The following is a 27939-nucleotide window of genomic DNA, read 5'->3' on the forward strand; positions in this document are numbered from 1 at the left end:
TTTTTTTCTTTAGCTACATAAAGAGGGGAAAAAAACCCCTACACACGCACAAAAAAACACTTTCTCTTAATAGGCAAAACACCTTTTAAAGCTTTTTGAAATGTTTGAAAATATTGAAAGGAAGATCTGAGCAAATATAAGGGAGTAAAAAAAAAAGAGAAGTATAAACTTTCTATAGCAGGCAAAGTGAAGGCTGACCTGATGATACTCCTGGTTAGAAAAGCAGAAGTACCATCTTGTTTAAAAATAAAAAGAAAACAAAAGGAGAAAAAAAACCCAAATCAGCCAATCAAAAAAGTGTTTTTTCACACACCTGCAGGCATTATCATTAACAGTTTGAATAAGCTTGCTGAAGACTTACTTGAAACTTTAGCATTGCAAAGGAGCATTTTGTATCTGGTATCTTGGAGAGCAGGAAAAGCATTTTAGTAGGCAGAATCTGTATGTTCCCATGTTGTTCTTATCTGCCCAGGCAAGTCCATTACACGTAGTACTTGATGTATCAAATGGGAGTTTAATAGATTAATTAAGTAGGATCAAGACTCTTTGCAATGAAAGTATATATTAGGTTCCTTACAAAATTGAAAATAATTCTTTGAAAGACTTCATCTTAGTTTAGGATGGAGGCATGACCTTGTCCCATCAGTACACATATCCAGACCTCACAACTAGGAAACATTCAGTTTCTCTTCAAAGACTGAGGCTATCTCCATACTTCACAGTCTATTAGACATTTTACAGCCTTGGATAAATAAATTATATAAAGACAAGAATTGATAAGTGTTAGGATTGCAAAAATATCCTACATATACCCTGTCCCTTCTCGTGGGAAGGTTAGTGGGTATGAAATATCATCATACCTTAAGTATGATATATATTTTACTTTTGAATGAAGTGATTTTTTACAGAGTTGATTTCTGAATCAAGTTGCTATGGTGTTGGTTTCATTGTTTATTTAATTCTATGCTTGGTTGCTATGGAAATACTTATGGAGCTGATGCCTGGTGGTGTCAACCAGATGCTACTAGCAACTCGGAATCTTGTATTTGATCAATGAAAGACTTGGTCAGAAGTCATTTTTCTACTCACTTTGTCTCTGCTAACATATTCAGAGCGTGGAATGTAAATGAGTGGTATCAAATTGGACAAGTTTTCTTTTCCTACTGAGCATTAGAAGGCATGCCAAGACATCACTGGAACTGCAACTTCCTGGGTAACTAGTTTAGGCAATCAAACAGCAATGTTACAAATCTTAACGCTATGGATGGACTTGTGTGGATTGTACAGTTCAGCAATTCGATGATTCTAAGTTGAGAAAAGTAAAGAAAAGTAAAACTCACAGGCATTTATTGTGCTTAAAGTTTTGGAAGTCTAAAATATTCCTTATCCAGTATGATTTTAGCCAAATGGAACTGTGGCTCTCATGCAAGGAAGATCCAAAGAAAGTCCACGTTTTACATCCTCAACTCTTCTGAAATGCATGTCTGGTCATGTGCTGCAAATACTGGCTGCACCCTGGTGGGAAAAATAACTTCCTATATAGAAAAATCATTTAATAAGCAATCCACAAACTGCCATTTTTTACTGATTATGTTCTCCTAGTTTTCATCTGCTTCTAGTTTATTTAGACTGCAGTCCTTTAGAGTGATATTTTTTCCTTACTTTTTCTTTGGAAAATTAACATTTCTTGTTCCTGTGGCTGTGTATGCTGTAAATTGTATTAGGAAAGGCCTTTACTGCTGTTACTTCGTGTACATTTTTTAACAGATGTGACTGGTGTTGCTAACAACTTGTGCTTTGCCAAAGTGCTATACTTAAGTTTTGATAATTCTTAGGCTGCTATTCAACAGTCAGGGCTTTTTCTGTTCTGCTCACTTATTTCCCATCCCTCCTCCTCTCTCTCTAGCCCTAACTGTCCCCATAAACTGATGGATTACAAATATTGTTAGAAAATTCTTTGGTTCAAATTGTATGGCATTCCTCAGGAATATAAACAAAGGGTAATACCTGGTGCACAGTGAATATTTTGCTGCGTGTTTCCAGTAAGTGATATATACTTAAGGTTTCCTTAGATGCAATTAAACATCTGTAGATCTGAATGTAGCAATTAATTCTTCTAAGTAGTTACTCTGTTGTTGAGAACTAACAGTTATTTTTTAGCCTTTTAATTTCCAGTGATAAAAATTCCCTCTTTGGGACTCATAGCTTGAGTGACATGTTTCAGTTTGAGCTAAACCCATCATCTCAGCTGATGGTGCCCAAATCCAAAACGGCCTCTTGTACATAAACCATTTTTGTATGCTGCTTCATCTCATTTTAACTGTATTCAAACTTATTATACAGGTGACATAGATTTCAATTATTATATTTAAGCATAATTCAGACCCCAACTGCTTAATGAACATGTAGTACTGTAGTACATTTGTACCTTTTTTCATTGTTATTTGTTTGTAATTGTTTCATTGTAGTAGTAACTTTCCTTCAAAACCCCACTCAGCCTGACAAGCAGTTATATGAAAACAAGACAGTGTGATCTTTACTCTTTGGATGAACTGGGATTCTCTAGGAGTAGTCAGGCTGAGATGAGAACTCATCCTCTAGGCTGACTGGTAATCTGGTGTACGAGCTCATGGGGAAAGCCATAATTTTATCACCTCACCCAAAGTTCATCGGCATTATGAGAGCCCACAACAATCTTATTAGCTTCCAGTGGTGTGACTTCTGTAGTGTTGGCATTGCAAATTAATGCTCAGAGGCTCAAGTATGTGATCAGAACTTCCATAACTCAAGTTCCTCTTCAGGTGGTTCTTGTTAGAGGCAATACAAAAGAATGTTACATGCAAGTGGGTTACAAAATCTTAGTATTTCAGAGTATGAATCTTTCTGCAACAGGTCCGGTGGTTGCAAAATCAAAAATTGCTGAGGCTCTGCCTGAGGTGTATTTGAAGATCTGTTCACATTAAGTTAAAATAAACCATTTCCCTTTTACTTTCATTCTGCTCAAAGATTAGTGCAATTCTTTGTAATTTTTGTTGACAATCCACAGTAATTAATTAAAATTTTGACTACCAAATTCCCCAAAATAATAATTCCGGAGATACTGCCTTCTTACTATTTCAAAATGCAGCTGCAGCGCGAGGCCTTAAGCTAACTGAACTGAGTGTGCTACAGAGTGAGACAGTAAGTGTAGCCGATAAGTAGTTTCTGACTAGAATGGGAAAGAGTGGGCTCTTTCTGAAGCAGAGAAGTGTTTGTGAAGCAGCAAGATTTGTCAGCTGTGATAATCTTTAAAGCTGCCCCCCTCCCCCTTTGTCCCTAAAACCTCTTCAGTTCTGCAGAGGACAAACACTACTAGTTTCTGTTCCTTTCTTTCTCTCAAGTTTTTGGAGGGGGAGGCTTTCTGGATGTGAGTGCCACCTTGTGGCCTATTTTCAGCATCTAAGATAAGGTGATAATTCCCTTTCATTATTAACTTGCAAGGATTTGGGTAGAACAGAATTCTACCATGTTATATTTACCATGGAAGAGTATTAACTGTGTGGGCAACTGCAGTTTTTCACTGTGCTTAGTAGAAGAGATTGTGCCTACAGTTTTAATCAGGTTATTTTAATTACTTCAGAATGTGCCAGATGGAAGTTTTGCAGTTAACATGCATGATGGTAGCCTGGTAGCTGTGGTAAAACAATACACCTGTCTTCTCTCATGAGATTAGGCTTTTAATTAATGATGATGTATAGTGAACAAAAACAAATAATAATAACTTGTTGGTAACACACAGATGAACCTGTGTTCTGTTACTTCAAAGCTATTTTAGGTCCTTTGCTGAGAAAATTGAAATCGGTGGCAAAGCTTGAATCTTCTGGCTTAAATGAAAATAGAAAATTTTTGATCGTGAATCCGAGCTGTGAAGCTTTTCATTTAAGTGAAATTGTGTATGAAATGCTGCCATCCCATCTAAAATATCAAACCATGGTTTGCACTGGAAGTAAGTTTTGTGTGAACAGCATGCATTGTTGTTCCTTGTGTGCACTGGGTGGGTATAGGACGGACGTTTTAGTGGTAGCAATGAATAGTTTTTGCTTCTCAGATTTTGAGGTTGTTTCTCTACTACGATGATGCTAAAGCAGAAAGGAAATCTTTGAACTTTTACTCCTATAGATCTGTTCTCCAGAGCTTAACAGGACAGCTGGTATATGAGTGTGTGTACTTATTTGTGTACACACACAGAAGAAAGCTGTTGTGTTAGTAAAAACATCTGCAGTTAAAGGTTTGGTACCTTTACCAGAACAGACATGTTCTGGTGCTAAAAAGATGCATGAGTACGGCTAGACAGCGTTTGTCACTACTGCACTGCTCATCACTGACAGGCTAAGAGTCATCTTGTATGTTTAGGTTTTAGAAAGGGTTTGATTAATGAGGCTGTGGTAGCTAGACTAATTTTAAAAACCTCAAACCGTTAAGCTCTTCATTTGTGGGTCAATCTTACTTCATGTAATATGGCTGTTCAGTTAGCCATCTTCAGTTATCATAGCATGTGGATGTTGTTATAACTTTAAACGTGGTGCTAAATAGCGTCCGTGTGAAGATAACAAAAAAGAGGAGACTGTAGGTGTTGCCCTTGCCTGGGTACTGCTGCTGTGCAGCCTGCATTTCTTCATTGACACTTTCTACACCTTCTGCTGGGCAAGTGCCAGCGTGGAACATTGTGTTTGCCCCAGGAAAGAACTGTTAGTCTTGGAGGAACAAATTCAAACATAGCTCTCGCCTAGAAAAATAAGCAGAAAAATTTCCAGGACTGCAAAATATGAACTAGGAGGCAAGGGCATTGGTACCTTATTTGAGCTCTGTAACTTTACTTGGAAGAAAGGGAAAAAAGAGTTGTCTTTGTTTTTGTTTGTGAGTGCCAGTTTTGTTGTGCACATGAATTAATTTATCAGAGAATAATTAGAACCTTGCTCTACTGTGGTAATTTAGTGGCTGTTAGAAGTCAGAAAGACTGAACACTTTTGGAACATAGCAGACATCTGAATTTCATTCCTTGTATGTTGTTTTATTTTTTGCTCACTGAAAATTTAAGTGAGCGCTGTTGACGTACTTGAAGCTGATAGTATCTTCAGATTGTGTTGCTGACGTTCTTTTGTGGTTTTGGTGAGTTTCATGAAGCTATTTGGCTGGTAGATTCATAATCATATTCAAGCAGAAAGTAACAAAACACTCCTCCTGCAAGCGAATGCTTTTTAAAATACAGATATTGTTTTTAACCTGAGGTATTGAGGAGCCTTTTTTTTTTTTTAAATGAATGATGATAGTACAGTGCTTTCTACACAGAGCTCACAAAAATGTTTCAGTTTGAATGGCTCTGGGAAGAAAGGGAAGTTCTAAGCTGTATTCTCTATCAGATTTTTAAGAGAATGAAATATTAATACAGCTGGTATAGACTGCCATGAGCTGTGAAATCCATGCAGTTTTATTAGATAAAACCAAATAGAAAAATAATGATTTTATTTACCTTTCCTAAAGTAAGCAAATCAATCAATTAAATGAATTTAACTTTTAGGCATTGTTATCACAGATGCTGTATTTCATTACATTTACAGGTTAGGGAAATAATCACCAAACCCTATGGTTTTAGGTTGCCTGTTGTAATTTAATGTGACTAGTGATGCTGGATGCATATGACAGACATTTCTTTTCACAGAGCTACTACCAAAGTTCTGAATGGTAGGCAAATGATTGATGCAATGTATTTGATTTCTACCAAAAGATTAGCAATTGTTATTTTGAAAATAGGACTCAGAAAACACGTATGAATCAGTTTAGATAAAGCTAATGTCATTCAGAATGGTCATTTGATCAGTTTGCATATAAGTTTGGAAAGTATATGCAGGGCAATGCATGTACTGCCAAGACATGTCTGTTGCTCTAATATCGGTGTGTATCAGTATATTTTTTTTATTTATTTGAATATCTTACTATTGGAGACAAAACATCTACAATGAGTCAGTACTAAGTCTCAGTAATGCGATATGGTTCTGGGAGAGTATGTGGACAAGGTGGCACAGATGGCTTGATTTCTCAGCTGTAGGGTGTTTTTTGCTGCTATCTCTCATTTCACAGTAGTGTGGTAGTCAGCGTTACTTCTGAGAGGCTAATAGCAGTGATATTAGCACATACACTGGTGTTGTTAGCTGTGTTACACAACTTCATACATATGTGTGTCCCAGATAGCCAATCTCCCTTTTACTTCTCTTTTTAGGAATTATAAAGTCAAGGGGCTTTTCCTAGATGGTCCACCTTTCAACCTGTACCTCTACCACAATACCTCAGCTTCCTTACCTTCAGGATTCTGTCTGACTCTTCTTTAACAGAAATGAACGAAATATTCCCAAATGATGAATCGTCTACAGTATTTTGTAATTTTCATCTACAACAGAAATAACTTATGATCAGAGTATGATTCATAAGATTGTAGACTCTCACAGTTGACTCTAATTGGTCAGTTGAGTCCAAATTTTATTGGGCAGGAAGATAGAGAAACTGGAGAGGCAGTTTTGTTGCTAGATTATGATAAATATTTTATATGTGTGTGTGTGTGTGTGTGTGTGTATGAAATATATATATAAAATATATATATATAGTTTATTTAGGAAAGCTTGTCTAAATATGCATCCCATTGCAGAATTCCTAGTTGCCATCTATCAACTGTTGCAAATTCCTTGCTCATGTGTGTTAACAAACTGCATAATGATTCTAGAACTGAAATAATAAAAGAGTATAAATAAAAACAGTAGGATCGGTCCCACAGTGCTTTACCCGACCATAACTCTGTGCATGCAAAACTACTTGAAATCTTTCAGTGGCTTCTTTTTTAATATTTTCTTGACAAATTGTTATGTGATTTTTTTTTCCCCCCTCCCCCATAGATCTTTACTGGATGTTAATGCAGTAATAAATTTTAGTTTAAAGAAAACCTTTTCCTTTTTTCCTAGCTTTTTGTTCACAAGCTGTTTTAAATATTCTACAAATGATATGAATTTGTATATAACCCAATACAAAATATATCCAGTAACTTGTGTTTTTCAGTTTTGAGTTAATTGCAGCAATTTATTTTATTAGACACAAGATTTAGCTGTAAATTTACTTTGACATTGAGATTTGCCTACTGTATTATTTTTTTTTACTCTGTGCTCTACTGTTCACGTAGGAAGTTCCATTATGATATTTGCCAAGCCTCGTACAGCCCATATCCTGAAGGATGGGGATGTATTTATTTCATAGTTTGAGGAAGAAAAAATTGTATAGTTTTTAGTTTCCTGAGTTTAGTAGCTGGATACTTGTTCTTGTGATAACTGTACTTATAAAATATATTGGATTTTAGAATAGATTGACTTTTACAAGTCTAGATGAATAGACTTAGATGCTTTATTTTAGATCTTAATGTTTTATCAAAAACCTAGAAATATTGAAGTAAATCCATATAGTTTTCTCCACCGTCAAAAGATCCCTGTTGTATAGGAATTTATTCAGACATTTCTTAAGGATTTTAGTTGTTGTAGCATTAACAGAGAAAATAGTCTCAGTTTCATTTGGAAAAAAGAAAAAGTATTGTACCACATAATCAATATTTATTCTATTTTTGTTTTTAAGCAGTAACATATCAACTGTTACTCTCCTTTTTTACAGATGATTCTTTGGGATTGGGATTTGAAGCAGTGGTACAAGCCCTACTACCAGGTCAGTGTGTTATGAATCTAATTGTTCTCTGATGAAATTTGACTGAGTACAGAAGTTTTAGTTACCTAAGTTGTTCTAATACTCTAGTTTATTCTATCTACGTAGCAGTGATTTGATATGTAGCAGTCAGAGGAAGTCGACAGGGCTCTGCTTCCTGTGGTATACATGAGAGCAGTATCAAACCCAGTTAAGATGGATGCAGTTTTGCTTGCTTATTGATTGATTGATTGTCCTTTAAATGTTCATTAGCATAAGATTAAGGAGTGATTCCCCACAGATGTTAGAACTCAGACCTACCAGGATCTGACCTCTTTTCCTGAATGTTTGTTTCTCTCTTTCTTGTGTTAATGCTGGCTTCTAATTAGCTATTCCTGATCCTGTTCAGGGAGCTGTGCCAAATAAAAGCAAATGACACTAGTGATGTTTTTGAGACATTTTTTAGGATTTGTTTCAATATAAATAGAAATAACACTGATAGAGATGCTGTGGAAATTTTACCTCTGCAAGAATCGTACAACAGTTTGCTCACCAAAGTTTCTGTTGCCATTATTGGAGGATGTAGAGTATCAATTTTGCTTCCAAGACAAATTAATAAAAAATTGAAGTAAGAAGAACTGAGATAGGATCTTTATTTTTAAAAGAGAAAAAATAACTGGTAGCTAGTGTTGAATTTTGAGAATTTTTCTTATATGTGTGAGAAATACTACTAAAAATTGCTTGGTTAGTATGCCTATGTATATTTTTTCTTTGAAACAAAAATGTTTTGCAGTATATATTTTACAGTAGATAGGATACTTAAATTTATAACAAGGTTAAATGTTTTGACATGTTAATAGTTTGCAACAATTCCATCTATTTTAGAATGCTGGCAGTGGAACTGGAGTTGATCTTTCAGTACTAAATGAGGCTCGGAGCATGCTAACAGACCTCCTGACTGACCCATCCCTTCCACCGCAAGTGATTTCTTCCCTTCGAAGCATTAATAGTTTGATTGGTGCTTTCTCAGGCACATGCAGGCCAAAGGCTAACCCATTCACACCATTTCCTGGTTTCTTCCCCTGTCCTGAAGTAGACGATCCTGCTGAAAAAGGAGATCGAAAGCCACTCAAGGTCAAATTACTTTTTCATTGTCACTGTGTGTGTGTCGCCATTCAAATATACATATATATATATATATATATCTAGGAAAAATAATCCCTGCACTGTGTTACTTCCATTTCCAGACAGTTGGCAGGTTGTCCCAAACTGGCCAGATTGCTGGCTTAGCATCCTGGGGTCGGATAAACTGGATCACAAGCCAGATTCAGTGCACGTGCTTGAGCCTTCTTTCAGTATTATGCTGACATATGTGCTTTTTTCAGGGAGTAGACTTGTCTGCTCTACTGTCAGGGATTTTCAGCTGTGCTCCCCGTGTTGCAAGAGAGTCTTCTGGCACAGAAGTCCTTTTTCTAAGCCTGACAGTGCATAGTGCTCAATGTTGTGTTGTTACCAAAGTTTGGGCGCAGAAAACTTGCTGCCTTCTCTAGGCTAAATGCCCAACCTAGAGGAATTTTTGAGTCTTGCTTTACAGCTTTAGCTATTTTTCTGTTTTCTTGAAGATTATCTTAAGGCATCAGTCCATTTTTGTTAGACAATTTACAGATGCTGCATACCCTTGCTGCCTACCTAACTGCTTCCAGCATGTAGCTTTTCCAGCACATATTTGACTGACTTCAGCTCTGCCTTTGATTTTGTTTGCTTAACTTCTGCATAGCAAATCACTCTGCAAGAGTGGCTTACTTAACACCTTCACTACCTGCCCACCTGAATATTTTGTTGCTCTAGTGCAGCATTGCTGTAACTGGTTTGTCCAATTTGACAGAATATGTTCCTCTGGTTCTTAGTCTAGTAAGGCTGGTTAAGGGCTACTGCAGGTTTCTGTGGAGATGGTGGTCTTGTTCTGCTTGTACAGTTTCACCTTTCTGGCTGTGACTATTGCTTTTTGCTGCAAAGCAAACAGGGTCGAAGTACATCTTATATCAAGGACTCAGAGCAGTCTGACGTTTTGGAGTCAGAAACTAATTTTTGTGTTAGCACTTTTCCATTATGTGAAGTATATGGTAGTGAGTGAGGTAAGATCTTTGACCTCTTGATGAAACTTAAAATTGTGAAGTCATAATTTCTGCTAGCCTTTTGAAGTTAGTATCTGAGGGTCACTTGTCCTTATACATGATCCTGCAGACCTTACTCAATACTGCAAATGTTCCTCTTAAATTCTTTGTTCAAAGCATTTTTTTTCTTGGCATCTTTTTTTTTTGTTATCGTCGTTGCTGTTGTTGTTTTTTAGCAAGGTTTGATTCCATTTATCTCAGTTATGTGGAACAGTACCTTCCTCCCCAGGTTGAATAGACATATCAAAGGTCGAGTTCACCAAGTAGATTATAGACTGAAAGGAGTCAAATTTCTTAAATTTGGTTAGAATACAATGTACAGGTTTTATGTGCAATAAATGAGGATAAGCCAGATCTAAACTAGCTTTGCAGTTTAGGTTCAATGATCCTATCATTTCTATTACTTGGGTTCTCTTAGTTACTATTTAAATGTTGCTATACATTTATATATATATTTATATATTATATATATATTTCTGAGTGTAGTTCAGTAAGGCAGAGCTAGTAAGTCCTGAGTTATTTCCATATAGGACCATTTGAGAATCACAAAAGTGATTCTCTGCTTTTGGGCTACAGCATGTCTAAAATAACACAACTTCAAGGCTGGGAGTGGAGAGGTGTTTGGGAAGCCTCCTTGGTACTATGAGACTAGTGGGGAAACAGAGGGAGCCTTGATGTACCAGAGCTTGTCCCTGTGTCAACTTTTCTTGATTTTTCACAACATATGTCAATATTTTTTATCTGAGTTACTGAAATCTGGGCTTATTCTGAGTGCTTGAAAGCTGATTATGTAGCTGTGTGATTGAATCAAGTAGAAAAAATCATCCTTAGCTACAGCAATTGGCTGTGTCTACAGGATCTCAATTTCTGGAAGCAGTTGAGGAGTAATTGTTGAACCATGTGAATTTCAAACAAACAAAGGAGAAAAATAAAACAACAAAACCACTACCACCAATAACAAAACATAACTATTTGTAACAAGCTAAATAATTTTTAAATACATCTTTTTGATTTTCTTGATCGGTAAGAATGAAGATGAAATACTGTGCTTCTTATTTTACCATAAACAACAGTAGTGACATATCCTATCTACAGTAAGAAAAAAATAAAGTTTTACTATCTAATTTCAATTACATCAATTTCAACCATAATGAAATTATTCAACAGGGATTAATTAGCAGGAATAGCCTGCCAACACCACAGCTGAGACGATCTTCAGGAGTTTCTGGTATTCCACCTGTAGAGTCACCATCTTCTAAATGGGAACGGAGTAACAGTAAGAGATCTCATCAGGACTATAATGTGTCAAGGTAAGCACCTAACAGGATTTTAAAGGTGGAATAATAAACATTGCCACCTAACAGGATTTTAAGGGTAGAATAATAAATGTTGCCTTTTAAAAATGTTCATATCTGTAATGGTGTAAGTATCTAATGTAGAATCTTGTACTTAAATTATATCTTTGAATTCTGACAGCTTAATAACATGCAATACTTTTATAACTTTGGCTGCAAGTAGAAATTAAGTAATTTTGAGGCTGAATGGTTTGCACCATCATAGTGACTGGGACTGAATATTAGTTTTAGTAGGAACCAAAAAATTAGTCAAAATAAATTACTTTGTTTTGCAACTGTATAAGCTGTGAGTTATTACTGACTTCCTCTTTCTCCTTTTAGTTGAAATTTGAAAGTGATACATATTTTAAACGTATTGAAAATTTGTTCCCTAATTAAAAGGATTATGTGACATTCTTGTGTTTGGTAGCCACTGTTGCATGCGTGTATTGCAGCATTTGTTATTCATACACTTATCAAGCAGACATTAAGGCATACTAAGAAAGCTTTCTCATCTTTATAATGCAAAAAACAAACAAACAAACAAAAAACAACAAAAACCAAACTTTTGTTTCTAAAATCAACATTATATTTTGAATTAGAAATAAAGTTAATATTCTGTTTTCTTTTTGCTTAACTTTTCTTATGATTTTCTGGATGTCTTGAGAAAAGTGCAATAGATGTTTGAAATTGTTATGCAACTCATTAAAATCATTTAAAATAATTTTTAAAAGATTTTATCGTGTAGTTGCACCTGTTAAGAATTGTTTTTGCGTAGATGGTAAGGAAAGTAAATAGGTGACTTCTTAAAAGAAAATGTGAGATAGAGTGATATTTGCTAATTACTAATAGTAAGTGGAAGATTATATGCACATGCCCAATAGTTTATTTATCAAGATAATATTTTATTTTAAAGTGAACCATTTAAACAATTTGGCAATTGTCAGTTGCTTTTTCTCCTTCAAATAACATACCTTCTTCAATTTTTTTTATCAACTATATAGTTTAATTCTGATTAGTTTACAAAATGTGATTGCAGATACTTATGTTGTTATGAATAGCTTTTCATAGGTATGGCTGTCCAGATGAATTTGACATCAGTGAAAGTTTAACTAGTCATACCATTTATACAGCTCATCCATTCTCAAATCAGGCTGAAAGCATATCACAAATTCTAGTTACTTGATTATGATGGTAGGTTAAAGATTTTGTGTTTATGCTGACTTGGTTATCAGCATTTGAAAGGATCACATTCACTGCAAGTAGCCAAGAGAGGCAGTCCTGCATTCCTCCTGGCTCTTTGTCCCATTGACTGGTTCTTGAGCCAATTCTTTAAGTTGTCAGAAAAATAATTCAGCAAAAGAAAAGGCAACATTTTTTTCTGTCTTACAGCAGGATTCATCCCAAAGAAGAGCCCAATTACCAGTAGAAGAGAAACAGGCTAATAGTAAAAAGGGAGAATGAAGTAGGAAATTTTGCTAGAAGGAAAGCATATGAAAAATCAGAATATTTTTTAACATACAGTGGCTGCTTTCAACTGAATTTTAGCTGAGTTCACAAAGACAATACATTACACAATGATGCTATAACATATTGTTCTAAAAACTGATTAAATGTTGAAAATTTTTCTTCATCTATCAAGGCAGTCCTGAAAAACAACTCTTAAGACCTGTTCTCTTGATTTGATTTGTTATTTAAACTAATTTGAGGTGAACTGACCTTGCTTGTTAGTATTCCTACACTAAGTACTGATGTAAAAATTTTGTATGCTTTAAAAGGGTACATGTCATGAAAGCTGAGCAGTTTGCAAATGGCAAAAGAAATTCACTGTTAAAATTGAATCAACTTGGACAACTTCTAAAGTTTTCCTAATAAGTCAGCATTAAATTTCAAAAATAATAAATCTGTCTTTATTCTCTAACTCATTTTTTTATATCTATCAAAAAAAACAAAAACAGGAGATTGTTTGAATTTTCTTTGAAATCCTTAAAATAGGACTAAAGATGTTCGAATAAATATAAAACAAAATAATTATATCACATAAATTATTTTCACTGGAGATTACATGCGTACAGTTGCTTTTAATTGCACATCGCATTTTTGTTTACTGGAGGAAATGTTTAATTGGAATTTAGGAGTGAAATTCCAGGCCTACAACAGCAGATGGCGTAACTTATCAATCAGGCTAACAATACAACTATTGGAGTTGACAGTTAAAAGCAGCATTATTTTTAATATATTTAATTATTTCATTTATTATATAAAGCTGATTTAAGAAGCAGGCTGTAGCTGCATAAAATTGCTGCATAAGATTGCATTTGCAATGTAAACAGTATTTTAAAAGCTTTTAGACTTATTAGAATGTAGCTGGCTTTATTAAAGCACACAATGTTGTATCTGATATTATCACTAATGAATAAATTCACAATCATTGTGTAATTTTTAGCAGTGGGATTTTGAGGAGTTATACAAAATGTAATAATTCAGCAAATTCCAATTGCTTTCTGTAGTATTCCTTAAAAAACAAGTGGTCATGAAAGTATTCATGTTCAGTGCCCTGCAGAGAATTCTAGTTGATAAACAAATACAATTGCTCAGATGGATATTGGACCCTTTCTAGACAATGTTCAAAAAAAGTAAATACAATTTTAGGAAATAAATGATGTGGCAAGTTGTCTGAATGCACTCGCTGTGCCATTTTGGTACTACATAATATTTTCTGTTGCTTTTGCACAGTATAAGTTTTTCACTATTCTGTGTGGTACATTGTCTATGTGATCTTGAACTTGGTTTCTTTCTAGTACTTTCTTTTTTTGAATGGTAGTGGAACCATATCAGAACAGTCTAGACATCTTGCAAGCATTTTACTTGATAATTGCGGAATACATGGTAGGAAAGAAGGAAAATTCTTGTAGTTGGACTTCTGGTTTTGATTTCCTTGTTTCTTTGTAATTCAGCCAGGGATCTCACTCAAATGGGTCTTTTGGTGCAAACGTGTTGACGATACCAAAACAGAGATCATCATCTTTGACACTGGCTCACCATATAGGTCCCAGACGAGCAGGTAAGATTGACATCCTGCCATCAGTATAAATTGCACAAGGTAGTAAGTACATCATGCATTGCAATTTTTCTTGAAGTTACTTTTCATGCAAATGTAACACTAACATTACATCAACATGTTCTTTATCTTCTAAAAATATACTTAATATATATTTTTCAACTCCTTCTAAGAATACTCAAAAAGGTAACATCAACTTTGTATAAAGTTCAAATATTTGTCTAACACTATGAATTTGCAAAATGTTATATTTGACCTGGTTGGTAATTGTTAAAAATTGCAAAGTTCACATACCTTAATAAGGAACCTTTTTTTTTCTTTTACTACAGCTTTTTGTAATAAAACAATGTTATTTAGACACTGTGGACTTAAAAATTGTCCTTTAGAGCACCAAAACTTAATTTCTACTCTTCAGGCTTGTAAGTCGATTCAGGGTGGCCTGTAATACTGTTTGAGATGTATAATCTACACATCCCTTATTTCAGGGCAGTTGGTGTCTACTGCATATACTTTTAGTAATTTGTTAACATGCAGTACATAATCACAATAATTACGATCGAATTTTTGTTTTGTAATTTGCAGGAGAATAAGTAATTCAGCTATGGGACACTCACAGCACACTTAGATTATTTTGCTCTTTGAGCCTTTGGCAAAGGGCAATTTTTTCTCTTTGATAAAAGTTTGTTTACAATGGCTATAATTCACTTTGTGCACTCATAGATAACCCTTCTTCTGTAAATCTTTGCAAAGGGGAGAAGTGGTATGCTGGCTTAACACAAAATTTTGTTTTAAATTCACATCAGGTATATGGTAATCAAAGTATGATTTGACTGGCTTTCTTTCCTGGATTTCCTGAAGTAAGCTCTAGCTTAGTTTTTTCCACAAGAATGGGGAATTTCATGTATGTAAGCAAGATTGATTTCGTTGTTGTTTTGTTTTGAATTTTGAATTACCCATGAACAAACTTTAGGGTTGTGTTTTATTTTTGTTCTGTTTCATTTCTGTTTGTTCAAAGTGCATTATTAGGCAGATTTGAATGGATTGTCACAGAATTAATGAAAAGGCTCATCACTATTAATAATGGCCAACATCTGCCCACTTTAATCACTAGCTTCAAAGATGATTACAACTTTTTTTCATGCTATGTTTTTAAAAGCATCTCGAGCCTTTTTTTCCTTAATCACAAAACAATGAGGAAAAAGATTTTCCTCAGGCCAATTACCAATAATGAATTTTTTTTTTTTCTCATTTGTTTTGGAAAATTAAAATATAAATTCTGAATCAGAAAAGAAAATGGGAAGATTCAGCAATTGCTTAACAAAGTTATAAACAAAACAAAACCCTTCAAAGCCAGATGTTGTACCGCCTTGTGTAGACTACTGCTTCAGATGTGTGACCTAGAGTGTGCAGAATATTAGTAACTCTCAAAACTTGGAATAAATCTTGCTGATCTATGTATATTTACTTCCACGTTCTTTGCAATTTATAAAACTTCTTGTTCAATTCCAGTCCTTCTAAACAGAAGTGTTTTTACTGTAATCTGATCCCAATGTTATGTTTGTTTTGGAAGGTGCTTCTCCTGGCCTGAGTCCAGTGGGTTCACCTACTCATGGATCTGTCTCCAGTGGCAGCTGGTCACCTGTAGAATTTCCTGATACTGCTGATTTTCTTACAAAACCAAGCATTAATATCAATAAGCCTCCGACACACACATTTAGTTCTTCGGATTATCAGCAGCAAGTTAAAACACCCGTGGGTTATGTGTGTAGCAGGTACTGTAAACTGTACATTTTCACTAACTCAGTGTGCTGAAAATACTGATCATATTAAAAAAAAAGAAAAAAAAATAACAATCTCTATTATTTATTAATATGGAAAAAAAGGCATATTGTAATAATTTGTAACTGTGTTGCCCAGGGAACTGCTGCATGTGTGCAATTGAACTGAAGTGGTAGGAAAAGCAGCAGTTACTGTAGAGTAACAGTATTTAAGATTTTAGAGAATTATTTCCTGCTTGGGATCTTAATTCTGTATGCCTAAACACTTTCTAAGCAATTAGCCTTACTTTGTTAATTTGTGTAGGTGAGTTCAGAGGAGGTGATAGCTAATTATTTTCAAAGCACAAGTTAAATTTGTATGTCTAAATAGAGAAAGTACTCATGGTCATGTGGTGGAGGATCCTTGAAAAGCATACCTTTTAAAGGAAAGTAATTTGCAGATATTTTTCAATAGAATACAGCAATAGCAAGGGAAGAAAAATACTGAATGTTTTAAATATATTTCTTGTATTCTTTAAGCTGTGGACGTCAGATACTCAAGCCTATTCCATCACTGGAGGAAGAATTTGTGGAATATAAAGACAAAAAGTCAGGTGGGATTTTGAAAATACATAAATACTTGTGTTTTGTTTTGTTTTGTTTTTCCAAAGCCAATTAAATTAATATTTTTCTATTTCTAGATAAAATTGTACTATAATTTTAAAGTAATGTCTCTCCATACATTTTATTTCACTTGATATGGTTGATGTAAGCTAAAATATTGACTATAAGAATAATAGACTCCCAGTTGTATCTTCATAGACCTGTACTCACTATTTCAAAATGTGTCTACCATCTCAGCTAAACTTAACAGTGAAACCATTTGTGCAAGTAAAAAGTCATGCTACCTTTTCTGTATCTTCAAATATATTTTGTAATAGATTTCCTCCTTTACAACTTCTTGTTTTTAAATTCTTAAATAATTGGTTAGAAGAAGCAAGCTCTTTCTTCTGTGAAGAGATCTGTATAAATTAAAGTCTTATTAGACATTAGTATTTACAAATAAATTATTGATATAGTAATTATCTAATTATTTTCTTTAAGGTGAAGTTGAAAGCGCTAGTCTCTCAATAGAGTCTTTCCACCATACAGAGGAGACAAAAGATGAAAAGAAGGAAATAATTACTCAAATACAAAATAATTCTCTTGTAAGTATGCAATTGCAAAAGAACTTGAAGTAACTTATGTCAGTAGATTGTTTCTTTATCAGTTGAAACATGCTGTAAAGAGGTTTTTGTACTGCTAATAACTGTCATGTCTGAAGGGAAATGGTGCATCACCTATTTTTTTTTTAAATCTAAGTTTACAATTAATAATATTTTTCTATGTTACATAGATTTCACTAGCAAATGACAAGATAGTGAACTGCATGAATTTTTGTTCATTAAAATTAATTTGTGTAGAGTTAATGTAGATAGTACATTTAAATACTAATTGACTAGTGTTTTTTCCTGGAAGTTTATGAAGTAGTTTCAGTGAAACTATCAACGTTCACACAACGTAATATAGTGGAAGTGCAAGAAGACAAAGTGTTTCTTAAGCTTTACTGATATTTTGAGTCTTCACAATGCTTTTTTAAATTTAGTTCAGCTAAGGAATTCTCAAAGCTCAGTATATGTTTTGGTACCCTATGCATTTTGCTTTGTTTTATTAACTCAGTTTGCTTTAAAGATTATGATGATGATAAAATAATTATCACCATCTCAGGAAGCTTCCCCCAAATATGAAAAGTCCAGTGTTATTTGTACTGCTGATTTATTATTTTCTCATAGCTACAGATATGGCACCATTCAATAAATTCAATAGTGATTTATGATTCTCATGGGGTTTTTTGGTCGATATTATTGGCAAATTAGTTTTCATTATTATTTTAGAGGTGATTAAGTCTCTTACTCTTATGCAGGTGGTGCAGAGTCCTAAATTAGAAACGATGATAACAGAACATGATTCACTGATGGAGAAAATGAACAATTGGAATTTCCAAATTTTTGACCTTGTGCAAGAAATGGGAGACCAGTCTGGAAGGATCCTTAGCCGGGTTTGTTGTCTTCTGTTATATGAGGGATAGGGAGGGTCCTCGAAGCTGTTATGCCTCTATATTAATTTAAGCCATGAAGAAATTTTGCATTCAATGTATATTTGAAAACTGAGTTGTGAATAAGAAATTTCATTTTTTGTGTACTCCATCTCATTGTAAACCATAAAAAGTGCTTTGTTTATAGAGAAATTGCTCCAAAATGGCTGAATTTTGTTTTCAGTGTAAAATACATTCGATTTATGGTTACTGAATAGGTTTGTTGTAATGTGCCATTTCCTATAAAAATTCTCCTGCTTTCAGAATTGCTACCTTGTTTGTCAACCATTTCTTTTTTCTTTATTTCAGTAAAATATTTCTGCCAGAGCTTTCCCCGGGGGGGAAGAGAAGTGATCTTTTAGGCAGTCTTTTGCCCCTTAATCCTACAAACAATGGGATTTTTTTTCCATACTGCTTTCTGAATGTAGTATCCCTTTTATCTCTTTCTGAATTACTGTTAAGCTCTTCGGTGCAATTTAATGTTGTGCTGAAGCCAATCCAATGGCAAGTGCAAAAGAATGGACCTGTTTGCTCTTCCCCAGACTTTCTCATTCATCAGTATCACCTGTAAACTTCTGTCTCTTTCTTTATTTAGGAATTGTGGGATTATAGTATGAGCTGGATTTCGTTCTGATCCAAAGATTAAATACTCTTTACTTGCTGGTATCTTAATTTTCTAAGTATTCTATCCTGAATTAGAATGCATGTTGCTCTTGGTTCAAAGTAGAGTTATGAACAAGCACCTGGAAGGAAACAGGATAGAAGTAGTCAGGTGCAGGTGGAAAAATAGACCAGCACCTATGCTGAAGTCAGGAAACAACAATGGGGATAATTGAATTTTTGTCATTAGACGCAATCTTTTCTTTTCCAATCCACAAGTATTCTGGCTATTACTTTAAGTCTTCAAGTAGTTGGGTTTTTTTCTTGTGTTTTTTACTTGATCAAAATTGATAGGACTTTTATCACCTCAGTTATTGATTGCTGTTAACGTGCAGTTTAGAATGCCACGATCCATTTTTGAGTGGTATTTTTGCAGTTGTATACCAATGTTCTTTGATCCATACTAGCTGGCATTTCATTTGTGTGCAACCCATAGGATATCTCAAACCTGTAAGTAATTCAATGTGCAGGTTTCTATTTAACCAGAATTTATGTATCAGTTCTTCCTGGTTTTTTGTGTATATGTTTTATTTCTTCTCCTCCCCAGTCCTTTTGTCAGTTATACTATAAGCATATGATATGTATTTTGGTTAAAATCCAAATAAAAGCTGCATTTTTATCATTATTAGTTGCAAGATTCACAGATTGGGTATGTATGAAAAAGAAATGTTTAGGACAGCTGAAAGGAGGGACGCCCCTCATTTTGCTCTCATGTTGCTTTGAGAATCTCCCACATTTTAGAGCTTGTTCATTCTCAAGTGGCTGGGTAGGAGCTGGCAAAAAATGAAAAGGAGTGTCTTTGAAAAGCTTTCTCAATATTTGCAGTCTTAAAATGCTTTTATGTCTAGTAGTTGCCAAATTCTACGTGTACACTTCAATATTTTTGTACTGTATATGTGTGTGTGGATGTTCTGAGGACATTTTGTTAGCTTTTGATAGGTTTGTTAAAAATACCTGAGATTTGAATAGAAGAGAAAGGATTTGTTTTCCATTGTCTCAAAAATAAATACGAAATGTGATGTGGCTTCTTTTATTTCTTTTTATATTAATGGATCTGCTACTATATTTTAGATAATCTAAATTTTTGAGTGATAAGTAGGAATATAGATTTCTTCTGTTTAAGTCATGAGATAAAACATGAGTTCTTTGATGTATTATGAAAAGTTTGGTAGATATTATTCAAACAATCAGTTGTGCGTATAATCAGTAGCAAAATGCAGGTTTTTTATCATATGTATTTAAGAGAATGCTAAAAATGCTTTTTTAAATTTCTGAATTGAAAATGATTAAACATCTAACTGATGTTGTGACATTAGCTTTCTGGCAAACTTTAATGAAATATCAGTAGTTTTCAGCCCTATCAGCAAGCAAAATTTGTTAAGGTGGGAATATTTTTAGAACTTTTTTTTTTTTTTTAGTAAAAAGCAAAATATGCTCAGCTACTGTGATGTTTTCCAGGCTAAAATTCATTTTAATATATGTTTAGGTAACTTACACCTTGTTTGAAGACACTGGTTTGTTTGAGATTTTCAAAATCCCAATAAAAGAATTCATGAATTACTTCTGTGCACTGGAAAATGGCTACCGAGATATTCCCTGTGAGTAATATCCAATTGTATATGTTTTTTTCTTTTATATTTACGTATTTCCTTGAGGTATATTAATATTCAGTATGGAGGTATACAGTGTATTTTTATATGATATATCTGTCGGAATGTAGCAAAAAAACCCCAACCTCCCAAAAAACAGCAAACAAAAGCCCTCCAAAACTAGATTTGTTAATGTGTAGCTGAATATAGTCTTAAAGATTTTAATGAGTAGTTCAATCAAAAATACTGAAGTCATTGGGAGAACCTCAGCTAATTTAACAGAAAATTGGATTAGGGTTGTAATTGAAGAACAAGAAAGAGCTTTCACTGTAATCATTCATCAATATGTTTAGGGCTGCCAACTTTAAAATAAATAAGTAAAATCATGTCACAGATGTTTTTACTGGCCCAGATGCCTGTAAGTGTCAAATTGGTATGAATGTCTAGTGGCCATTGTAGTGGCTATTGCTGACTGACAGGTAACTTAATCCATTCCAGACTTTCAGGTAGGATGAAGTGTGCTTAGGGCTTGTTTGATTTTTATCTCACTTTTTTCTTAAAAACATTCAATGATAGTGTCTACTACAAGTTAAAATGCAATCTTTTCCTTAATGTTCGACTTTTCCTTTGTACTAAATTTGGTCCATTGTCCACTCATATTTAGTGAACTTTCTTCTGTTTTGAAGGTCTGTCAAGTCCCTTTTTGTATACAGAGTTCTAATTTTCCTTAGTAAATCCTTGTTCTCTGTGCTTACCATTTATTTCTTCACTGGAGAAGACCAGAGATCCAAAAGTGACAGAATAAATACAATCAGATTTTCATATAGTTCATCTTTTAATAGTATGTTTCATTTTGTAGTCAGTTAGTGATCCTCATTAGATCCTTTCTGCAGCATACAACAAACAGTATTAGATTCTAATTTTAACAAAAACAATTAGATGATATATCAAAAACAGTTATAATTAATTATTTAGATATTAGATAGAAAAGTTCAGTTCTGTCTTGAATTCTTACTAATTTGATTGATTAATCCTTTTACTTAATTTTCTATACTGCTTTTTCCCTGGGTCTTTCTGCAAAAATAGAACACTTTAAAACAGTTAATTACGTGTTTAATAAAATATAGTAGAGGTGCTGTTTTTATATGAATAAAATTATTGTCATGTACCATATCAACAAGTCTGCTCAGTTGAGTTAGTTCTGCTTTTTCTGTATGTGATTTCTTTTTCTGGTCTTGTTTCTTCAAGTTTTAATGTAAGTTAAACATAGATAATTGTTTTGGTATTTTCATGTCTAACTGCATTTTAAACTTAACTTTCTTCTTTTATAAGATGTACAGACATTATGACTTATGCAAAGTTTAAATAATGCTAAGTGTTAGCTGATTTTTTGTGTGTGGTTGTGAAAACTATTTACAGTGACTTTACAACTCAGATTGAGAAAAAGAAAGAATGAGAAAATGGCATTGAATAAAGAGTCATGAAAACTGAAAGGCAAAGATAAAGTATTATGTCTCAGCAAAAATTGAAAAACATTACGAATAATTTTGTGTTGGTTCTTTTCTTTTTCTTCTATGGAAGGAAAAAAAGTGTTTTTTAATTTGGATCTGTTTTAAAACAATTTAAATGCAAAAACTTCAGTAAAGAGTGTAAATAACTCACGTATCTAATTTATTTGTTTTTTAATTTTCAGATCACAATCGTATACATGCCACAGATGTTCTTCATGCAGTATGGTATCTGACCACAAGACCCATTCCTGGATTTCAGCAAATTCATAATGAGCATGTACTGGCAACTGATGTGGGTACGTATCCACATAGTTTACTTCTATTCTTTTGCTGTGAAAATGTTTTAATGAAATCACAGTACATTGAACAAAACCACTAATTATCCTTATCACTCAAATATTTTTTATATTTTATATGAGGCAGTAGTGATATGACAATACTAGTGCATACTATTCAGAAGTAAAATGCAATTGATTTTAAAACAGTTATTAGAAGAATTGGCTTGTTAGACAACAAAATAGTTTCACTCGAGTTTTCTAAATGAATGTCAGCCCTTTTTTAGCATTTGAAATACATAAGATTAGTTTTAGAAATTGTCTTTTTTTTCCTGATTATGATAGATAACAGCTCTTCCCAAAATCTCTCTAACTTGTATGAATGATAGTTATCTTGTAATGGGCAAACTTGTCTGAGTAAAAGTATTTTGATATCTCTGTTTGGTGCTAACTAAATAATTGGTTTGAATGCAGAAGCTCTAGGACTTTCCAGTTTTGGGACACTTTAAAAACTTCAGGATGTCCTGCAAAAACATGTTGCTTTGTGTAGTGTCTTGAAATAGTGAGAGCTTTCCATGAATTTGTAAGATTTCAGCTACCCTGTTGGACAACACGTATGGTCACGATGAACTTACTTCTTACTGGCCTTTCCAATTGTGCTTCAAAATTGCTGGTTTATGTAAAAACAGTAATATGATTTTTTCTTAGATGAAGCTGGTGGTGGTGTTCCTGATCAAGTCAGCTATATTTCTTCAAAAAGCTGTTCTGTTACTGATGACAGTTACGGGTGCCTGGCATCAAACATTCCTGCCTTGGAACTGATGGCTTTATATGTGGCAGCTGCCATGCACGATTATGATCATCCTGGTCGTACAAATGCTTTTTTAGTAGCTACAAATGCACCACAGGTAAGAAATTTTTTAATCAGAAAACTATTTCTATTTGCAAGGAGAATAGTAAAAATTATTTTCTTCTTTATTCCTATATTGCCTGTGTAGGAATCATTTGTCCAATTTAAGACTTTGAGAAATGAATTTGAACTTACTTGTGTAACTGTTACTCCTGATAAGTTCTCATGTATTTTGTGTATATTGATTGTACATATATGAAAAACATTCTCAATTTAAAAAACTATAAATAACTTAAATCTATGCAGATAATTTCAAACAGAGCTGGCTCTAAGACTGTTTGAGCAGCTAAATTAATGGATATATTTCATTCTGCAAGTCTTATGAAAAGTCCTATCTCTACCATAGTGATTTTTACAATTACCTTAAAAACATGAATTGTTCTTGTAGTTCACTGAATTGTGTTGCCTAAAATCTGTACTTAGTGTTTATCTGTTATGGGAAACAGTCATTACTTTTAAGGGTGGATGAATAAACTAAGAGAAAATTAGCAAGATATGCTTGCTTTCATCTCCTGTAATCAGCTTTATTAGAAAAGGGAGTAGAAAGAAAGGAAATTCTCTTCAGGTCTAAAAGCAAAAGATGAATAAGGTGACATAGAGCAAAGCCAAAAGAAATGAGTAAATAACTGGGGATGGGAGAAGGAAAATCACTGAATAAGAGATATCTAAACTGCGTAGGGGAGAAGTGATTGAGGAAGAAAAATACTAATTACTGATCATGGTGATTTGCATCTCTGAAGTTTAGACAAGAAACATATAATAACAACAAAAATAGTAAATCAGAATCCAATACAATTTATGAGTTTTTTGGTTTTGTTTTTGTTGGTATATGCCCCAAACATATTACTAGAAGTTCAATCTCTATTCTAAGAGGTGTGTATGCCTAGAAGCATGAGTGGAGATTTAAAAGAGAGAAATTGAAGAAAGAAAAGCTTTTACTACTTGGCTTTTTTTCCTCTCTGTCATTTTTTCCCCTATAATCCTCAAAACTAGAAAGTAAAACATCATTGGGTAGTTTAATTAAGGAAAGAAAAAAAAAAAAAGAAAAACATCTTGTTAGTAACTAATGCTTAAGCTTCGGAATATTAAGTTCTAAATCTTAAATTTGTTATTTGTGACTCTCTTCTTTTGTAGGCTGTTCTTTACAATGACAGATCAGTCTTAGAAAATCACCACGCTGCTTCTGCCTGGAATCTTTTCTTATCACGACCAGAATACAACTTTTTATCAAATCTTGATCACGTAGAGTTTAAGCGTTTTCGTTTCTTAGTGATTGAAGCAATCCTTGCCACAGATCTCAAGAAGCATTTTGATTTCCTTGCAGAATTTAATTCCAAGGTTAGTTATATTTTACTGCCTGCGCTGGGCTGGTCGCAGTATGCTGATGTTTGTGTTGCTATTGAATATTTGTTGATATTACACAATTGTATTTAAAGTTTTATTGAGTTGTTTAAAAAAATGCAAATATGCTATTTTCTTCATAGAGAACAAGTTTATCTTGGTTTGTAGATTGCCTGGTAGGCCTTGCAGACCTGTATTAGAGCCGAGTCTTATTTCAGAGACAGAAAATGACTTTTTTGACTGTGTTTAGATTAAAAAGAAAAAAGTTTATAGAAAAAATAATTCAAGTGTCTTGGTGCAGAGCCTAAAAATATGATACCCATATATAGTTTTAACTTAATTTTTCAAAATGTATATGCTCAACCCAGGCCAATGATATCGACAGTCATGGTATAGAATGGAGCAATGAAAATGATCGCCTGCTTGTCTGTCAAATATGCATCAAACTGGCAGATATCAATGGCCCAGCAAAAGTTAGAGAGCTGCATCTGAAATGGACAGAAGGCATTGTTAATGAATTTTATGAACAGGTAGGTGTTGGAAGTATACATATTTTTAATTAGAGGCAGATGATCAATTGTTTATGCTACTAAATGTATAACTAATACGAACACTATTCCTTGTCAGGAAAGAGTCAGTTAAAGTATTTCCATCTTCTTTTTCTGAATACTGTCAAGTTATTTTTATATGAAGCATACTAATATAATCTTTCACTTCCTATTAGTTCTGTTAGATGCTTGAAGATGAGCTCCCTACAAATGTCATCAATTTTTGAGATATTGAGAGCAAAAGTGAAGGGAGGATTATGAGATATGCAAGTCTTAAAATATCTTCGTGATTGTTCTTACTACATTTTCATTAGTTTAGATTAAATTACTGTTGCCTTTGGTAAAAAGATGCAATCAGCTTTGTTTACTTATCTCCTCAAAATTAATCTCTAAAATCAAAATTTAGAGTTAATATTTTGAGAAGTTCTGTTTTTTTGTAATCTCTCTTTCAGGGTGATGAAGAGGCAAGTCTTGGATTACCTATAAGTCCTTTCATGGATCGTTCTTCTCCACAGCTTGCAAAACTGCAAGAATCTTTCATCACTCACATAGTTGGTCCTCTTTGTAATTCCTATAATGCAGCAGGGCTGCTTCCAGGGCGGTGGGTAGATGAAGAGGAGGATGCAGAAAGTAATGAAGATGATGGAGCTCAGCTGGAGAGTGATGATGAAGAAATAGAAGATGATCTCATTTTAAGTAAGATTTTATACTTGAGTTGGTACCAGGTTTTCTTTTAGTAGATTTAGGCATAACAACGGTGGTTGAAATCACGCTGTTCAAATATTGTAGCTATTGTGATTATCCTTATTATCCATCTTGCTATTCAAATATTGTGAGTAAGCATTTGTAGTTTTTGCTCAAATTCACATTTTCTTTTCAACATGGCGTTATTTTGTGTGTGTGTGTGTGTGTGTGTGTGTAAAATGAGATCTCTTTGAATCTCAAAAAACTAAAATATAATGCTTTAAATTTTACAGAAACTCAAAGAAAAAAAGGTAGAAGAATATTTTGTCAGCTAATACACCATCTCAGTGAAAATCACAAAATATGGAAGAAAGCGATTGAAGAAGAAGAAAAAGCTGAAGGAGCTGAACTGCTAACAGAGATCTCATCTTTACCTCAAGCAGATGAAATTCAGGTTATTGAGGAAGCTGATGAAGAAGATGAGCGGCAACTAGGAGAAGAAAAGACATGCTGAGTAAACTCCAGTTGTGTTCAGTACGATGATAGGAAGTTCAATTTTTTTTTTCACTGTGCAGACTTCAGCCTGATGCATTTCACTTAAAATTGAAAGGCCTTAATACTGTGAGAGGATTCTTTCTGCTCCAGTGGAATCCCACTCCTATGCACTTTTACCAGACAGAATACAAAACTTTATTCTAAAATTAAGTATTGTATATCCAGATGCAAAGTTCTTTATGCCTTAGTTGGTATAAAATATCCTGATACAATGCTGCCTTGCTGAATATGGAACTCTTATTTTCCTCAAGGTACCTACGATTTTTAGATGCATTCAGTGACTTCAGTTACCAAAGTGGCAAGAACTTTTTGCTAACAAGGATATGTTTGATGAATTCTAATATTGTCTTGAGTTGTGTATTTCATGTTGTTTTTGAACATGAATAAGAAAAATTCTGTGCCTATATGAAAACCATATTCCTGTTGCAGTACAAGCCTGTTGTGGGGTGTCTACTTTAGTGCAATCGCGTGCTTAATGTAGTCATCTCAGAGCAACTGTTCAAGGACTGTGACAGAAATGCTGAATTTTGATACTTGTGGTTTAAGAAAAGAAAAAAAATCAGGTGCATCTATTTATGATGCTTTTTATTCTTGTGCATAATCTGATGGTTTGGGTTTTTTTTGCAGAAAATATTCAGGTTTGCAGTGGGTATTCGTTGAATATGAGGCCATTATCATCTGTAGCCTTGCTGTTTTGTGGTAAAACATTAAAAATCTGTTCAGCTACTTAAATTATTAAGGGATTTTATTCTTCTAGTTATAATGCTATATTTCCTGCCCTTACTCAGGTTCCTGTTTGAAAAAACAAGTCAACAACACAATAGATTTTATCTTGCACCGATTTCTGGTATTAAATTGTAAAGAAATAAGATCTTATTTCATTTATTCTTTGTATGTAAAACTTTAGGAGAATTAAAGATTTTTTTTACAAAAGATAGAAACTACTGTTTCAAAGTGGCTAGTGTACGTTAATGTGCCTTACATCTTTTCTTCCATTACAGACATAGCTTATATTGCATCCAAGTTTGATCTGCATCCAGAAATATACATATGGAAAGTAGAATGTGAAAGCTTTGTGTAAAGCCTCATAGTAAGATATAGTATATATTTTACTGTATACAGTAGATTTTAGATCATTTAATTCTAAAATAAGAAACTTAATCCACGATCCACACAAATATGTATTTTAGGAACGCTGCAATTGTCAGTGCTAGTGGCAAAAATAAAAATGCATAAATTAAACTGCAAGTAAATAATCACCTTATGCAAGCCACAAAGAAAGTTAGTTTTAAAGTGCACTTTTTAATACTGAGCATTTATATGCTATGCAGATGAATGGCATTAAAAAAAATGCGCATGTTGCTAATGTATGTTAGCATATTTTTGTTTACATTTAAATTAGTTAGCTTGAAAAAGATGTAACATTTCTAAGACAATCTTGTCTAAATTATTTTGTGCTGTTTCGCACAATCTAATATCTATTCTTCATTTGGCCAGAGAAAGGATTTTTATTCACCCCCACTAATCAGCTGTTTGTGGATTCACTTTCAAAGACTACTGAGGTGTGCTTTTTGTTTTACCTTATCAGTGCCAAATTCCCCTTTGCTGCCATTATTACTATCAGTTTTTTTATCTTAATTTTTCTTATTTTATATTCTTATTTTTTATTCGTTTTATTCATTTTATTTATTTATTT

At 33.7% G+C, this 27939-nt stretch overlaps 1 protein-coding gene across 1 annotated transcript; it reads left to right on the forward strand.

Annotated features, from left to right (window-relative positions):
* The first annotated feature begins 1044 nt into the window (after positions 1-1044).
* Positions 1045-26975, forward strand: PDE3B (phosphodiesterase 3B). The gene is made up of 16 exons (XM_010710917.3): positions 1045-1213; positions 7684-7734; positions 8596-8844; positions 11052-11194; positions 14176-14282; positions 15850-16051; positions 16577-16650; positions 17141-17244; positions 18000-18134; positions 20317-20428; positions 22113-22226; positions 22914-23113; positions 24250-24453; positions 24825-24986; positions 25457-25700; positions 25982-26975. Exons 2-16 carry the CDS (start codon positions 7684-7686, stop codon positions 26200-26202), a joined length of 2322 nt encoding a protein of 773 aa, XP_010709219.1. The 5' UTR covers positions 1045-1213; the 3' UTR covers positions 26203-26975.
* Positions 26976-27939: the final 964 nt, after the last annotated feature.

This window comes from Meleagris gallopavo, chromosome 5, assembly GCF_000146605.3.
Source record: "Meleagris gallopavo isolate NT-WF06-2002-E0010 breed Aviagen turkey brand Nicholas breeding stock chromosome 5, Turkey_5.1, whole genome shotgun sequence".
In the NCBI taxonomy this organism is placed as follows: domain Eukaryota; kingdom Metazoa; phylum Chordata; class Aves; order Galliformes; family Phasianidae; genus Meleagris; species Meleagris gallopavo.